Genomic DNA, 15227 nt, shown 5'->3' with positions numbered 1-15227 from the left:
TTTTGTTTTTATTCCTACTGCTGCTAGGCCAGTCATTTTTTCATAGGATGTACCATGTAGTTTGTGAGTAGGCTTATTCATCTGTTTGTTGTGGTACTTTGTAACCCTTGTGCTTCTCCACGGGATATTGGTTAGGTGGGAAAACAAAAGTTAAGGAGAATGCATGCTCCCAGCTTACTGCAGAGATTCCAGTTGCAGCTTTTCTGTTGTTTCCCACCTCTTTGTCAAACCTTCCCCTTTTTTATAAACTGCTCCTTCTTGATTTGTTAGCTGATATTTTTTGCTGTAAAAAAGACCATCAAAAAATTGTCGTTGATGTGTGTGGGCTGCTGGTTCAGTAGTGGCTGCATCTGTGTGGCTGCCATCACTTAGAATCCCAGAGTGGTTTGGGCTGGAAGAAATCGTAAAGCTTATCTCACTCCACCCCTTGCCACGGGCAGGAACACCTTCCACTAGCCCAGGTTGCTCCAAGCCCCAGCCGACCTGGCCTTGGACACTTCCAGGGATCCAGGGGCAGCCACAGCTTCTCTGGGCCACCTGTGCCAGGGCCTCCCCACCCCTCAGCCAAAAATTCCTTCCCAATATCCCATCTATCCCTGCCCTCCAGCAGTGGGAAGCCATTCCCCCTTGTCCTGTCACTCCAGGCCCTTGTCCCCAGTCCCTCTCCAGCTCTCTTGGAGCCCCTTTAGGCCCTGGAAGGGGCTCTGGGGTCTCCCTGGATCCTTTTCTTCTCCAGGTGAACACCCCCAGCTCTCCCAGCCTGGCTCCAGGGCAGAGGGGCTCCAGAGCCCTCGGAGCAGCTCCGTGGCCTCCCCTGGACTCGCTGCAGCAGCTCCAGGTCCTTCCCGTGCTGGAACCCAGGGCTGGAGGCAGCTCTGCAGGTGGGGGCTCAGCTGAGCGGGGCACAGGGGCAGAATCCCCCCCTGCCCTGCTGCCCACGCTGGGGGCTCAGCCCAGCACACGGGGGGGTTCTGGGCTGCCAGAGCACGTGGCCGGGGCACGCTGAGCTTCTCATCCACCAGCACCCCCACATCCTTCTCTCCAGGGCTGCTCTCAGTCCATTCTCTACCCAGCCCAGTTGTGAAGTAGCCACTTGATAGTTGTTACTCACTCCTCAAGAGATTCTGTATAATTCTCATTGTTCTGTCCATGCTCATGGTTTCGCTGCAAGGCTCTTTCCCTCTGATGTTAGATCGCTCCCTCATTAAGCTGCCTTCAGAGCACATAACCTGAGCTTTCCAGCTGAATTTTTATCAGGAAGGGCTCAGCAATAAAGCTGTAAGTGTACGCAGCAGTCTGCACTGATTTATTTTATTCTGCCGTTCATTGGAGCATCTGAAGGAGCCGTGCTGGGTGAAATATGGGATGCAGGAGCATCACCTTTTATGGGCCTTATGTTTTCACCAAGTCACTTGATAGTGACTTAATACTTGAGTATAAAAAGCAGCAGTTCCCAAATCACCATCTCTGTTAACGAGCCCCCACATGGAGCCCGTGGTGCTCTGAGCAGTGCTCTGAGCACTGATTACCATGGCAGCAAATGCACCCAGGCTGGCTACGGTCGTGTGCACACATACGTGGGGACAGCAAAGCGAATCTTACAGCAGAAAGAAAAGCTAATGCACAGGAATGTGAGTGGCTGAGCTGCAGGTGCTCAGCATGCAAATCACACTAACAGGGTTGGTGTTAATGTATAAGTGATCACAGAATCACAGAATCCCAGAAGGGTTTGGTTGGAAGGGACCTTAAAGCTCATCTCATCCCACCCCCACCATGGGCAGGGACACCTTCCACTAGCCCAGGTTGTTCCAAGCCCTGTCCAACCTGGCCTTGGACACTTCCAGGGATGGGGCAGGAAGAATTTCTTCCTTATATCTGATCTAAATCTTTCCTCTCTTACTTTAAAACTGTCCCTGCACTTGTCCTGTCGCTTGCCGATGTAAAAAGTCAGTGTCCCAGAGTGCTGGGAGGTCATTAGAAATGCCTGATAGGATTACAGCCTTCCTTGAGTTTGGAATATAAATGTGTCAGATGATCAGTTTTTGCTCTGTGGTGTTTTTGCAGCAGGTTCCATTCATTCCAGATATTCCTTGGTCACAGCTTTATTCTCACATGGGGTTTTCCTCTATGAATCATTTAACTTGTTGTGCTGCCACTGCCAGTGTGTTAGAGAATAAAAAGCGTTATGAAAATATTTCTCCAGGAACCTTTATCTTCCTGTGTTTCCATTTAGTGGCTTGGACCCATTTGGTTGTGATAAAAGTGATGCTGCATAAATTGAAACAGGATCAAATAAGTTGTCTCATGACAGTTTCCATCTAATTTCTGGATTGCTGACTAGTTACACAGTGTTTGTGGAAATGATTCCCTTCTCTCCCAGCAGCCAACAAGAAATGTGGAATACTGAAACTTGAACTTTCAGGCAATTAACCTTCGTCTGTGTTCTCCAGCACCCTGCTTTGTTTATCCCTGGTTATTCCTCAAGCATCATGTTTCTCAGATGGGTATTGGGATGAAATCCTTCTACATTGTTTGTCCTTGGGGTTTTTTTTGAGTTTTTCTCTGCACATGTCTATATCTGGAAGCATATCGGGAACTTCTGGTCATTCCCAGGGCACCACCCATGAGATGTTCCCTGCTGTGACTCAGTAGCCAGACGATGCTCCTGCATCTGGATGTATAAACAACACGGGTCAGGGCATGTGCTGTGACCTGTGGGGTGAATGGCTTCTGTTCCTGAGGCTGAAGTTCCTTCAGCTCTCCTCCCTCCAGAGCAACAGAATTGATCCAAGCCAAAGCTGGAGCAGGGAGTCTGTTAACTATTAAAGGCTCTGAGTGGTCATGGATGATTTGGAGAGGATCTGATGTAACACTACGGCCTCATTTAAAGCTCCCGTTTGACCCTCAGCTGCCTGGTCAGAGGTGTTGCCTTTGGAGAAGCTGGGTAAGCACTTGGAGAGCAATCCCTTGGGATAGCTCAGCCTTGAAACCTCATTGCAGGAGGTCACAAGGTCAGGGGCAACTTTAGGTTCCACCAGAGCAGGGAATCAGCTGGGACTGTAAAAGGGGTGAAGGGAGGAGGAGAAAGAAGATACCCTTAATTTGGGTCAGTTCGTGGTACAGCCACAAAACCAGGGACAGAGAGGGGGGAAGTGCTGCAGGATGGGAATGAGCAGCCACAGGAGTGATGGGGAGAGTGGGAGGAACCTCTGGGAGCAGCAAACCACTTCAGCCTGCTGAGCTGGAAACCAGTGTCTGCTTCCCTGCAGGAGCCCATGAGAGTTCTGTTTTTCATAAAATAAACACAAGCCCATCAAAAATAGGGCTGGAAGAGAGACAGAGCCTGGTTCATCCATTTCCCTGTGTACTGGCAGCTCTACTTGGGCTATTCATGGGAGGTGGTGCATAGAATCATAGGATCATGGAACCATTAAGGTTGGAAAAGCCCTCTAAGATCACTGAGTCCAAACATTAACCCAGCACTGCTGGGTGGGGATCATTCTCTTCTCCCAGGTAACAAGCAACAGGACAAGAGGAAATGGCCTCAAGTTGCCCCAGGGAAGGTTCAGGTTGGGTACTGGGGAAAAGTTCTTCCCTGAAAAGGTGGTCAGGCCCTGGCACAGCCACCCAGGGCAGAGGTGGAGTCACCATCCCTGGGAGTGTTTGAAACACATGTGGATGTGGCACCTGGGGGCATGAATTAGTGGTGAACATGGCAGTGCTAGGGGAATGGTTGGGCTTGATGGTCTTAGAGGGCTTTTCCAGTCTTCACAGTTCTGTGATTCCATGGTTCCAGTCTCACTGCCATGTGCTGCCTGTGCTCACAGTGCTGTTGTGGGAATGTGGCTGCTGGCTCAGGAGGTGTTCACTGGATTTTGAAGTGAACTTTATGCTGAAAAGTTGCCGGGTTTCCTGTTGGCAGCTCTCACCCTCACTGGTGGCTCAAGAGGTATTTAAGTCCCTGATGAAACACCTGAGAACATCCTGCCAGAGCTTTTGCAGGGCAGGGAAGGGGTTCCTGCAGACCTGTGGCATTCTCATCTGGAAGAAATTTAGGAGCAGAAATCTTTTCTTCTCATGTCACTTGGCCGCTCAGTTTTTATTTCCTCATGTCTGGAGAGTTTTGTCTAAGATCACGTCTCTTTGCAAAATTAAATTTTTCACCAATAAAATTTGATCCCTTAGAAAAGAAGGAAAAAAGAGCAACAAACCCTGGCTTTCAGAATTATGGCCTTTCTTAAATTAAAATACTCTCCAGCCTGATGTTTTACATGGCGAGTTTTATCCCCAAGAGACAATGGGAATAAACTGCAGCTGCTGGAAAGCCCATGGGCTGTGGGAGGGTTTTGAGCACTGAGCCACAGGCTGGCCATGGCACACATGGCACAGACAGCATCCGACTGTAGCTTGTTTGGGATGGCAGGAGATGTGGCCATCAGTCCCTCACAGCCCTGGATGTTTGTTTCTGATTAAATACGTGCTGTTTGTACTGAAAACGATGGGATCTGCTGCAGCCAGCTGCCAAAGCCACTATTCCATCTTGGAGAAGCTTTTAATATTATGCTTCAGTAATAGCAGTTTTTCTTAAGCAAAATTTATTGATTTATAGTTTGAGAAAACATATTTTGCATCAGGCTTTGGGGAGTTAGAGGTTACATGGAGGTGGTTTGGCTGCACTGGATTATTAATCATATCCATGGGATTTCGGAACCCTTGCATTTGCACAATTGCAGGCTCGAGCTGGAAGCAGCACATCGATCACACCGGTGGAGCTAATGGGATGCTACACAAACCACAGCTCTCAGGTCAGAGGAGCAGCGTTCTGAGGGAGGCAATGACCTCAAAATAACTCCCAAAAGCAGAGTTCAGCCAGACCTTTGAGTTCTGCACCCACTGAAAAACTAAACTTGATCCCAGCCATTCCTGACTGGAATGATAAATGCGGCTGGAGTGGAACACTGACCTGAATTGTACCCACGAGGGATAGTCTGAGGTGTCCCAGGCAGCCTCCTCCTGGCTTTTCTTCCTTCCAGCTTAGCTCTGGCTGTGCCGGCTCCTGGAGGATCCCTGTCCTCAGCAGCACCCTGCTCTGCCCTGGCATGGCCTCGCCTCGAGTCCGGGGGGCAGATCTGGGCACCTCAATATAAGAAGGATCTGAAGCTATTGGAGAGCGTCCAAAGGAGGGACACAGAAATAGGGAAGAGTCTGGAGGGGCCACACGGGGAGGCACTTGGTCTGTTCAGCCTGAAGGAGCCTGAGGTCAGACCCCACTGGGGGCTGCAGCTCCTCATGGGGGGCAGCTCCGATCTCTGCTCTCTGTGGCAGGGACAGGACCCAGTGTAACAGCTGGAGCTGGGCCAGGGCAGGGTCAGGCTGGAGATCAGGGAAAGGTTCTTCCCCCAGAGGGTGCTGGGCACTGCCCAGGCTCCCCAGGGAATGAATGGGCACAGCCCCGAGGCTGCCAGAGCTCCAGGAGCGTTTGGCCAAGGCTCTCCAGGATGCCCAGGGTGGGATTGTTGGGGTGTCTGTGCAGGGCCACGAGGTGGGCTCGATCCTCACGGATCCCTTCCAGCTTGGGACATTCCATGCTCCTAAGAGGGAGAGGTTGTCCTTTGGAACACACGTCAGCCTGGCCCAACACTGGAGCTCATGTAGGAGCAGCCGAGCTACGTAACTGCAGGAACGTAGTGGCTTTTGCTTATAAAAGGGAAAGAACACCAAAACCAGATGGCTTTATTTTATATTTAATTTCTAAAATAAACATGGCTCATCAAGAGGATATTTGCCAGCACAAGAATAAAATTGAGGGGTTTCTAAAATGTCCCCTGTTCCTTAAAGGAGGGCAGAGCTGGAGCTGTGCCCATTGGTCTCATTACATGGTGGTTAATTAATCATAGGCATTGATCAGGATTTCTGAGACAAAATACACCAAAATAAATTCCTTGACAACTCCCTTAAAATAGTTTACACTGTCCTGAGATTGGCCAGTTGGAGATAAAGAAGCATAAAATGTTCCCAAAGCATCTGATTTTTTATCTTTTTTCTTTCTTTGTTTTTTTTTTTCTTTTTTCTTGAAAAAAATGTAAATAGTAGGGAATTGTGCCTTCACTGGCTCCAACCTCAGCCACAGAACGCAAGTGGAAGCAATTAGGGCAGTTTCTGCCTTGGCACGAGCAGCGGCCAATCCCCCTTTTGGCACTGCAGTTCAGGGCTGCATTTTATTGAAACCTTCCATGAGGAATTTGGTTTTAATTATTCATCACTGAGCTCCCAACAGCTGCAGAATTTTCTGAGTTTTTAAGGGAAGGCTCCTGCCCTTCACAGTCTGAGTATGTTTTTAAAATCAGCCCTGGATGGTATTCCTGGCACAAGGCAGCATCCCAGCACTCTGGGTGGGTGGAGCCAGTACCCAGCTATGCGTTTTCCCTGAGACTGACCAATGTCAGCACCCTGAGAATCTCTGGAAGTGTCCAAGGCCAGGTTGGACAGGGCTTGGAGCAACCTGGGCTAGTGGAAGGTGTCCCTGCCCATGGCAGGGAATGGAGCTGGATGAGCTTTGAAAGTCCCTTCCAACCCAAACCATCCTGTGATGCCACAGTTCTGTGGTGCTCTTTGCCCTTTTTCTTGGGTCCCATCTCAGATCCTGATGTTTTTCCAGCTCACCTGGGTTGGATCATCTCTGAGCTGGCAAAATGGGCTGAACCCCTTCAGTGTCCTCCACCACCCCAGCACTACCTGGACGTGCTGCCCACCGTGAGATGGACAGGAGGGAAGGTGATGGGATCCCTCTGGTGAGAGCTCCAAGAGTGGAGAATTACCAGAAGCTTGTGACTAAGGCTGCAAGTGCTCCGTACTTTTTAGTTTTCCTTTAGAAGTCACCCCTTTGGGTGTCTGGGCAGCAGTGCTGGGGCTCAGCTCGGCTGCTGTGCTGGATTCCGAATCAGGACAGCCGCCTCCAGCCCCGCATCTTCCCCCCAGCCCAACCCCTGCAGTGCTCTGACCCTGTTTAGATTATGGAAGGATAATTTCACAACTTGATGCTTCCCTGGCTCTTGATGTTTCTAGTTGAATTTTGATCCCAGGGGAAATAAAGGAATCTGGGCAAAACTGCAGTGCTGCTCCACACTTGCCACGGAAATAAAAAAGCCTTGAGTGCGTTTGTTGATGATGACTGGAGTGGATACAGCAGTTTTCTCAGCACCCCCTTTCAAACCCTAAAAGTTTCCTTCAGGAAAGTCAGGAAGGAAAAGACCCTTCTTGCACCAGCTCAGCCAGGTGCGCGTGTGATGCCTCAGCTCTTCATTCCCTCTGTTCATTCCCAACTTCTCTTCCTGGCAATGAAGGAAGGAGAGTTTTGTCCTTCACCTTCTCATTCTGACCTTGGAATTTCCAGCTCTGGGATGGCATCTCTGAGCAAACAACCTCCTTTGTCACTTCCATGGGCAGTGCAGGGAGCCAGCCAATGCTGCTGGAATTCCAGTGAATGTTTCGTGGCTGTTTGAGAGGACAGGGCAGTGAGGGCAGGGCCAGCGGGGGCTACGCTGATGGAGCAGCTGGAAGCACATGGAGAGGGTTCCAAATGTGCCGTGGTCACAGGGCAGAACTGAGCTGGAAGGAAGCTGTTTTCTGCTGAAACTACATCTCCAGTGTGACGTCCCAGTGGCCTCTGAAGATGTTTGTCTCTCTTTGAACAAATGGCAGGGATGTCTCAGTTAAGCACCTACTCCAGTGCTTCATAGAATGGTGGAATCACGGAGTCACTAAGGTTGGAAAAGCCCTCTAAGATCGTTGAGTCCAACCACTGCCCCATCACTGCCATGTTCACCACTAACCCATGTCCCCTGGTGCCACATCCACATGTTTTTTAAACACTTCCAGGGATGGTGACTCCACCACTGCCCTGGGCAGCTGTGCCAGGTCCTGACCACCCCTTCAGGGAAGAAATTTTCCCCAATATCCAACCTGAACCTCCCCTGGCACAACTTGAGGCCATTTCCTCTCCTCCTGTTCCTGTTCCCTGAGAGCAGAGCCCAACACCCCCTGGCTGCCCCCTCCTGTCAGGGAGTTGTACAGAGCCACAAGGTCCCCCCTGAGCTCCTTTTCTCCAGGCTGAGCCCCCCCAGCTCCCTCAGCTGCTCCTTGTGTTCCAGACTCTTCCCCAGCTTCATTGTTCTTCTCCTAGAGGGCTTTTCCAACCTTAATGGTGCTGTGATTCTGTGATTCCAGGTTACTGCAGGGTGGCTCTGCTCAATGCTGGCAGCAGCAGGAATGATGGAGATCCTCCCCTCTCATCTGGCACTTTGCTTCTCTGTAAACACACAGAGACAGTCACCGTCTGAACCAATCCATCTCAGCATCCATCTGTTGGAAAGTTGTAAATATAATAAGCCTGGGGGATTTCCCCCTTTTTTGCTGTGTATGTTTAAAGTGATTCCTTTCTTACCCCACCCTTCCTTTGTGGAAGCATGCCCCTGGTCTCTCTTCATGTGGAAATTCTCATTTCTTTGAAGGAAAAACAAGGACAGTAGTGCTTTTTCCTCTTGCTGCAAGTGCCCAGGCTGGCTCGGGGACCTGCCTGGGTTCATTGCCTGGTTCCCATGTCACCTTGCCCAGCCACGTGGTGTTTCCCAGCACTGTTCAAATCCATTAGCAAGTGCATTTGCTGAAGTAAATTCAGGCTTGCTAAGGAGTGGATTACTTGCCCAGATGTTTGTCATCATAGCAAAAATCGTCACTGAAGGGGATTAGCATAAAGTGCACAAATAACTTTCAACAAGAGCCTTGTTAATCACTGTAATTCCCTTCTCTGGCTCTTCAGGGGAGCTTGGGTCATTGGGCCAGGATTCAAAAGGAGCTGTCAGGCTGCGGAGAGGTTTAAGAAACAAATGTTGAAAGCTCATCTAACAAAGCACTGTGGAGAGATCAGCGTGTGTGTGGCTGAAAACGGGAAATCCTTTGTAGTATCCCAGAATCCCAGACTGGTTTGGGTGGGAAGGGACCATCAAAGCTCATCCAATCCCACCCCTGCCACGGACAGGGACACCTTCCACTAGCCCAGGTTGCTCCAAGCCTCATCCAACCTGGCCTTGAACATTTCCAGGCATGGGGCAGCCACAGCTTCTCTGGGCCACCTGTGCCAGGGCCTCCCCACCTTCCCAGGGAAGAATTTCTCCCCAATATCCCATCTATCCCTGCTCTCTGGCAGTGGGAAGCCATTCCCCCTTGTCCCGTCACTCCATCCCTTGTCTAAAGTCCCTCTCCAGCTCTCCTGGAACCCTTTTAGGCACTGGAAGGCTCCAAGGTTTCTCCAGAACCTTCTCTTCTCCAGGTGAACACCCCCAGCTCTCCCAGCCTGGCTCCAGACCAGAGGGGCTCCAGAGCCCTCGGAGCAGCTCTGTGGCCTCCCCTGGACTCGCTGCAGCAGCTCCAGGTCCTTCCCGTGCTGGAACCCAGGGCTGGAGGCAGCTCTGCAGGTGGGGGCTCAGCTGAGCGGGGCACAGGGGCAGGATCTGCCCTGCCCTGCATGAGCCCAGGATGTGCTTGGATTTGTGGTCTGTCTTTCTAACAACAGCCCTGTGCCAGAGACCAGCTGTACAGAAAGTGTCCCAACCTGCTGACTTCAGGTTTCATACAGAGCATGGCCCAAGCCACAGCTGTTTGGACAAGAGGGCTGTGTCCCTGTCATGACATCAGGCAGTTGCTGGGCATTGAGTCGCATGAAATGCTTCCCAGACAGTGTCCAACATGGCTTGTGGAGGTGCAGCAGGGCTTAGCCATGGTAGAAATGCATCTGCTGTCTTCCTTGGGAGGTTTCTCTCTTGTAAGATGAAAAGAGAAGAGAGATTTTATTAGAGCAAGTAAAATAATACCAGGGTGGACCCACTGCCATGGCTCGGCGCCCATGCCTGCACCAGGATGGCCTCCTGGAGCTTTGGTTGGCACTAGACCTGCCCAAGAGCCTGGCTGAGGGTGGCCCTGTGGGCACAGCTGGAGGGAGAATGTGCTAATTCACAGCAGGGTTTGTTTGTCCTTTTGATCCCTGCACGCAGCAGCTTTGTCTGAGCGTGTGGTCCATCCGCGGAGCTCCACGTGCCGGGTCCCGTCGGTTCATTTATCTGGTGCTGGTCAGCTCACAGCACAGCATGTCAGAGGCTGTGCTGCAGAGCCCACGCACTGCAGACTCCCTGGGGACCCTCCCATCCTGAATCAGGATGCAAGATGAGGGTCACATTAGGGCAGGATGAATTAAAATCTCAGTAGCCAGGTGCAGGTAATAGGTGGCCGTGTCCTGGCAAGCAGCAGGCAGGGCTGGGCACAGGGCGGGATGCTCTGGGACCTGCCCCTGTGCTCCTCAGGCTTTGAGTGGAGAGGTGGCTGGGTCACTTGTCCACCCTCCTCCTCCGTGTAATGGGTGACATAACTCCTCTCTCCATGGGGTACCCCCAGATCCCTGCCCAGGAGCAGGGGCATTGTCTGGGTGCCAGGCTGGAGCGGGAGGTCTGAAGTGCCAGACAGGCAGCAGATCTGCCTCCCAGCAAGGCGTTAGCACTGGATTTACTGGTGTAGCTGACAGCACAAGCAGCTCGATCATGTCTGGGCACTAAAAGCCTGACCCCTCATCTGCTCTGTGATGTCCTTTGTGTTGACTCTATTAAAAAGAGCATGGGGAATTGGCTGGAAGTGCCTGTGGGAGGTTTGTGCTCACTCAGAACAATGATGCTATTGATAAACCAGCAGAGGAATATTGGGCTCAACTTCCAGTTCAAGGGACCATAAAGAGTTGGAAAGTACCTGGAATTTGAGTAAATGTCTGTCAGACAGAAACCTTGTGGAGGAGGTGACTGTCAGTGTGGCATGTCCTGGGGGACAGTGCTGCTGTCACCACTGGATTTATGCAATTGTAGGAAGGAACTGTTCGATCCAGAAAACTTTATTGAAATGGTGGTTTACCACATCCAGCCTCTGTAGGATATTCATAGAATCATGGAATTATTAAGTTGGAAAAGCCCTCTAAGATCATTGAGCCCAAACATTCCCCCAGCATTGCCATGTTCACCATTAACCCATGTCCCCTGGTATTACATCTACACATTTTTGAACATTTCTGGGATGGTGACTACACCACTGCTCTGGGCAGCTCTGCCAGGGCCTGACCACCCTTTAAAGAAGAAATTTTCCCCAGTATCCAACCTGAGCCTCCCCTGGCCCAGCCTGAGGCCGTTCCCTCTCCTCCTGTCCCTGTTCCCTGGCAGCAGAGCCACAAGGTCCCCCCTGAGCCTCCTTTTCTCCAGGCTGGATCCCCCCAGCTCCCTCAGCTGCTCCTTGTGCTCCAGACTCTTCCCCAGCTTCATTGTCCTTCTCTGGACACGCTCCAGCCTCTCAATGTCCAAAGGCAGCGTGAGGACAGCACAGTAGAGGTTTGGATGTTGATGGGGAAAGAAGAACCCAACACAGGCTTCATCCACCCTGGTGTAAGGGTCTTCTCCCTCCCTCCTGCAGCTGCTGTTGTGTCTCTCTGTGCCATGGTGAAGCTTTTCTCCTTGGGGAGGTACTTGCTCATGGAGAGAAGAGTGTGATTTTCTCAAGTTTAGCACAACCACTGGGAGATCCCTGTGTCTGTTATTCTCCCTCACCCACATCACACACAGCACAGTGATCGAAGTCAGGAAGAATAACTTCACTGGAAAGGGGAACAATAGATTAGTTTGGATTCCAGGGAAGGAATTTCAATTCTGGAAATGAGGATTTGAACAGCAAGGTTCAGGATTTCTTAGGTGGGCAAAATAAATGCTTTGGAGGAGCTGAAGCAGTTGAAGATTCAGGCAGAGATTGGCGATTCTCAGTTTGGGCTGGGAAATCTCTGTGTAGCCTGGCATGAGCTGGGTGCTGGTATCTGAGGCAGGAAATCGCTGCTGCCTGGAAGCTCTGCAGTTTTTGAATTGAACCTTTAATTCTCCCCATTATTAATTACCTTTTTCTTTTTCTTTTTTTTTTTTTCCCTTCAGCATGAAAGACTTTCCAGGTAAGAATTTTCTTTTTTTAGGTTTTTTTTCTGTTTAATATTTATTGGCAGCATGTTTTTGTATGGCTTTGAGGATTCCTTGTGCTTCAAATCCAGCCTGCTACTGGCTGTGTGGTCCTTTCCTGAGCTCAGCTGTGGCTCCAGTTTGCTTCTGTTCTTTACTCCCCAAATTATTTACCTCATTGCCCTCTTAGAAACGGAGCTCGTTCCCACCATGGAGATGAGAGGTTCGTGGGAAGTCACTGCCCATGGGGAGCTGGGCTGGTACCCTGGGGATTTTTTCCAGTTGTTGTAGTGGTGGTGACTGCTGGGTTTTGGGCAGCAGTCCCCAAGGCTGAGTGGAGGGTACTCCCACACACCCCAGAGCCCCTGCTCAGCTGGGTCTGCCACAGCCTTCAGTCCCGACCAGCTGGGCCCTGTGCTGGCTGTTCCAAGTTACCGCAGCTCCACAGTGCTGGGTCTTCCTCCTGTTTCAGGTTGGAAGCAGCTACGAACCCCACCACGAGTGACTCGTCCTACAGCGACCGTGCCTCCAGCCGCTCCAGTGCCTACAGCCGCAGGGAGAACCGGCTCGCCGCCCTCAGCAGCCGGGCAGAGGAGGAGAGCAACAAGGACTATAAGAAAGTAGGGGTTTTTAAATGTATTATTGTCACTGTGATGCCTTTTTGGGACTACCTGAAAACAGAGGCTAGACAAAATTAAGAGTATAAAAAGCAGTTGTATTTATTGAAGGGCCTTCAGGTACATTTAGGGCAGTCAAAGCCCCCAGGGACTACACCCAAAAATGGACGATGGGGTCACAGGTTTTTCATACTTTTATGAGTTTGGTCCATTTGCATATCGGGGGTTAATCCTCCAATTACCTCTCAGGTAATGAAGCCACTTACCCCAAGTTTGCTCCCCCCCAACTCACTTTTGTTTACATTTCTCAGGGTTGAGGCAGTGAGGTGTCCTTGTGTTTCAGGCCTAGAGAGGAGTTGTTTTGTCTGACCACAATGGGAGAACAGCAGCTAGCACTGTATATGGAGTTTAGAGTTATACACTAAAGAATTGCAGGATTACAAATATATGAAAAGTATAAAAGCTAAAATCCAAACACATCATCTGCACACACCACAGAACCTGCCTGTTGCTGCAGAAACCGGCCCCAAGAAACAGTGGGAAGAAAGAGAAGATGTTTATTTTCATTTTCTCTGTTTCAAAGAATCCAGTGATTTGGATTGGAAGGGACCTTAAAGCTCATCCCATTCCACCTCCTGCCATGGCAGGGACACCTTCCACTGTCCCAGGTTGCTCCAAGCCCCATCCAGCCTGGCCTTGGACACTGCCAGGGATGGGGCAGCCACAGCTTCTCTGGCCCTGTGCCAGAGCCTCACCATCCTGTGAGTAAAGAATTACCTAAATTAAAACCATCTCTTTTTTCGCCTCTTGGCTGTTTTTAAACTCCCTACAAAATTCAACAGCAGTTTTCTTATTTCTTATTCATGAATTATGAAAACCTAAGTAAAGCATCCAAGTTGGTTTTGTTTTCCCTTCTCATCTCCTGATGTGTGGGAGCAAAGTGAACCCCTCAGCTCAGTGCTGAGGGCACACGTCTGCTCAGAGCAGCAAGGGGGAATGGGGTTAATTAACCAGGAGCAGCCTGGTTAATTGAGCTCTTGTTTTGCGTTTCAGTTATACGAGAGCGCCCTGTCTGAAAATCAAAAGCTGAAGTCAAAGCTGCAAGAAGCCCAGCTTGAGCTGGCTGATATCAAAGCAAAGTTGGAAAAAGCAGCCCAGGTAAGGGAAAATCCAGGTCCTGACTGGAAAAAACTGAGCACTGGCTGTGGCAAACCAACACTTGTTCCAGGATGGGAAAGGGAGGGGAGCTCCTGGGAGGGTGTTCTTGGGAGGGAAGGTGCCATGGAGGAGACAGAAATAAGCAAGTAATTTTGTAAATCAACTTGTGGCATCCCAAGCAAGAACATCTGTGGGCTGTCTTGGCCTTTGTGCAGCACTCTGTCAGTGCTCTCGGGTTTAATCACTTTCTATTTTTAATTTCCATAGCAGAAACAGGAGAAAACTTCTGACCGGTCCAGCATGCTGGAGATGGAGAAGAGGGTACGTGTCTCTGCTTTCTTCTGAGTCACAGCCTGTTTCTTGTGTTGCTGTGCAGGGCGCTCATTTCTAGAAGGAAAGCGTTAATTAAGAGATAAGTTGTATTTTTGCCTTGAGGGGCAGTGCACAGTGATAATTGTGTTCTGACCTTTCAGGGCCTGAGACTCTGCTGCTCTCTTTGCACATCAGCTTTGTTCTGATTCCTCTCTTTCGTTTTAAGCAGCTGCAGACCAATGGATTGTATCACACTGAGGGATTGTTGGTCCATTTTGCTTTAAAACATTCTCGATCCTTACAAATAAAGACTGGTTTGAGGTGGTGGAGGAACAAGGAAAAATCCTGGAAGGGCTACTCCCAGTTCCTTCATCCCCCAGCCTGGGTTGATACCAAGGACTGCCCCAACCCAGGGACAGGACCTTGAACTTGGCCTTGTTGAAGTCAGGGCAACATCCTGCATAACTTCTGTTGAATTAGGATCACAACAGCCACAAATACAGGATCCTGAGAATTAGAAAGTAAAAATGTGTCCAGCTGTTCTCAGTGAAGATGCATTAACTGTTTCCAGGATGGCTCATGCATTTTGCACTGATGAATCCCTGGATGAACCGTGCTGTGGGCAAAAAGTGAACTCATCATCCACAGCACACTCGGAAGCTGCCTTTTCCTCACTCTCCTGGCCTCATAGCTCCTTGCATAGGGCAAAGGAGCAGGGCAGAGAGTGTAAATCCTGTTCTTGATTCATGTTTCCCCCTTCCCGCTTCTCAGGGCATGTCCCTGGAGCAGTTTGAGCCCCTTCGTGTTGGGAAAGTCACTGAAGGAGTCCAGATCTGCCCTCCTTGGCACAGGCTTAGCTGAGGCCGCTCACATGGCAGAGTCTAATCCTCCCTTCTCAAAATGCACCGAAAGCAGTCAGCTTTGCAGCCCTGGATTATCTGGGAGAAACAGGATTTCCAGGCAGGGAATTTCCTTGTTCTGTTTCCTATTTGAGTGGCTCAGTGACTTTTCTCATTGCCCCTTTTAGTGGAGTATAAATCCATGGTTTCACCTACAGAGCTCAAAATCACATTACATCAGCAACTCCTGAGAACTGGGATCACTGAAAATGGGG

At 50.2% G+C, this 15227-nt stretch overlaps 1 protein-coding gene across 1 annotated transcript in view; it reads left to right on the top strand.

Moving 5' to 3' along the window:
- The window catches only part of PPP1R12B (protein phosphatase 1 regulatory subunit 12B), a 130395-nt gene that overhangs the window by 101948 nt on the left and 13220 nt on the right, over positions 1–15227 (top strand). The window contains 4 exon segments of the mRNA XM_039565107.1: positions 12006–12022; positions 12499–12646; positions 13697–13801; positions 14069–14122. Coding sequence (XP_039421041.1) covers positions 12006–12022; positions 12499–12646; positions 13697–13801; positions 14069–14122 — 324 coding nt within the window.

This window comes from Corvus cornix, chromosome 26 (assembly GCF_000738735.6).
Source record: "Corvus cornix cornix isolate S_Up_H32 chromosome 26, ASM73873v5, whole genome shotgun sequence".
NCBI classification, from domain to species: Eukaryota; Metazoa; Chordata; class Aves; order Passeriformes; family Corvidae; genus Corvus; species Corvus cornix.
The sequence above is the reverse complement of the archived record's forward strand: the minus strand, read 5'-3'. Positions and strand labels throughout refer to the sequence as shown.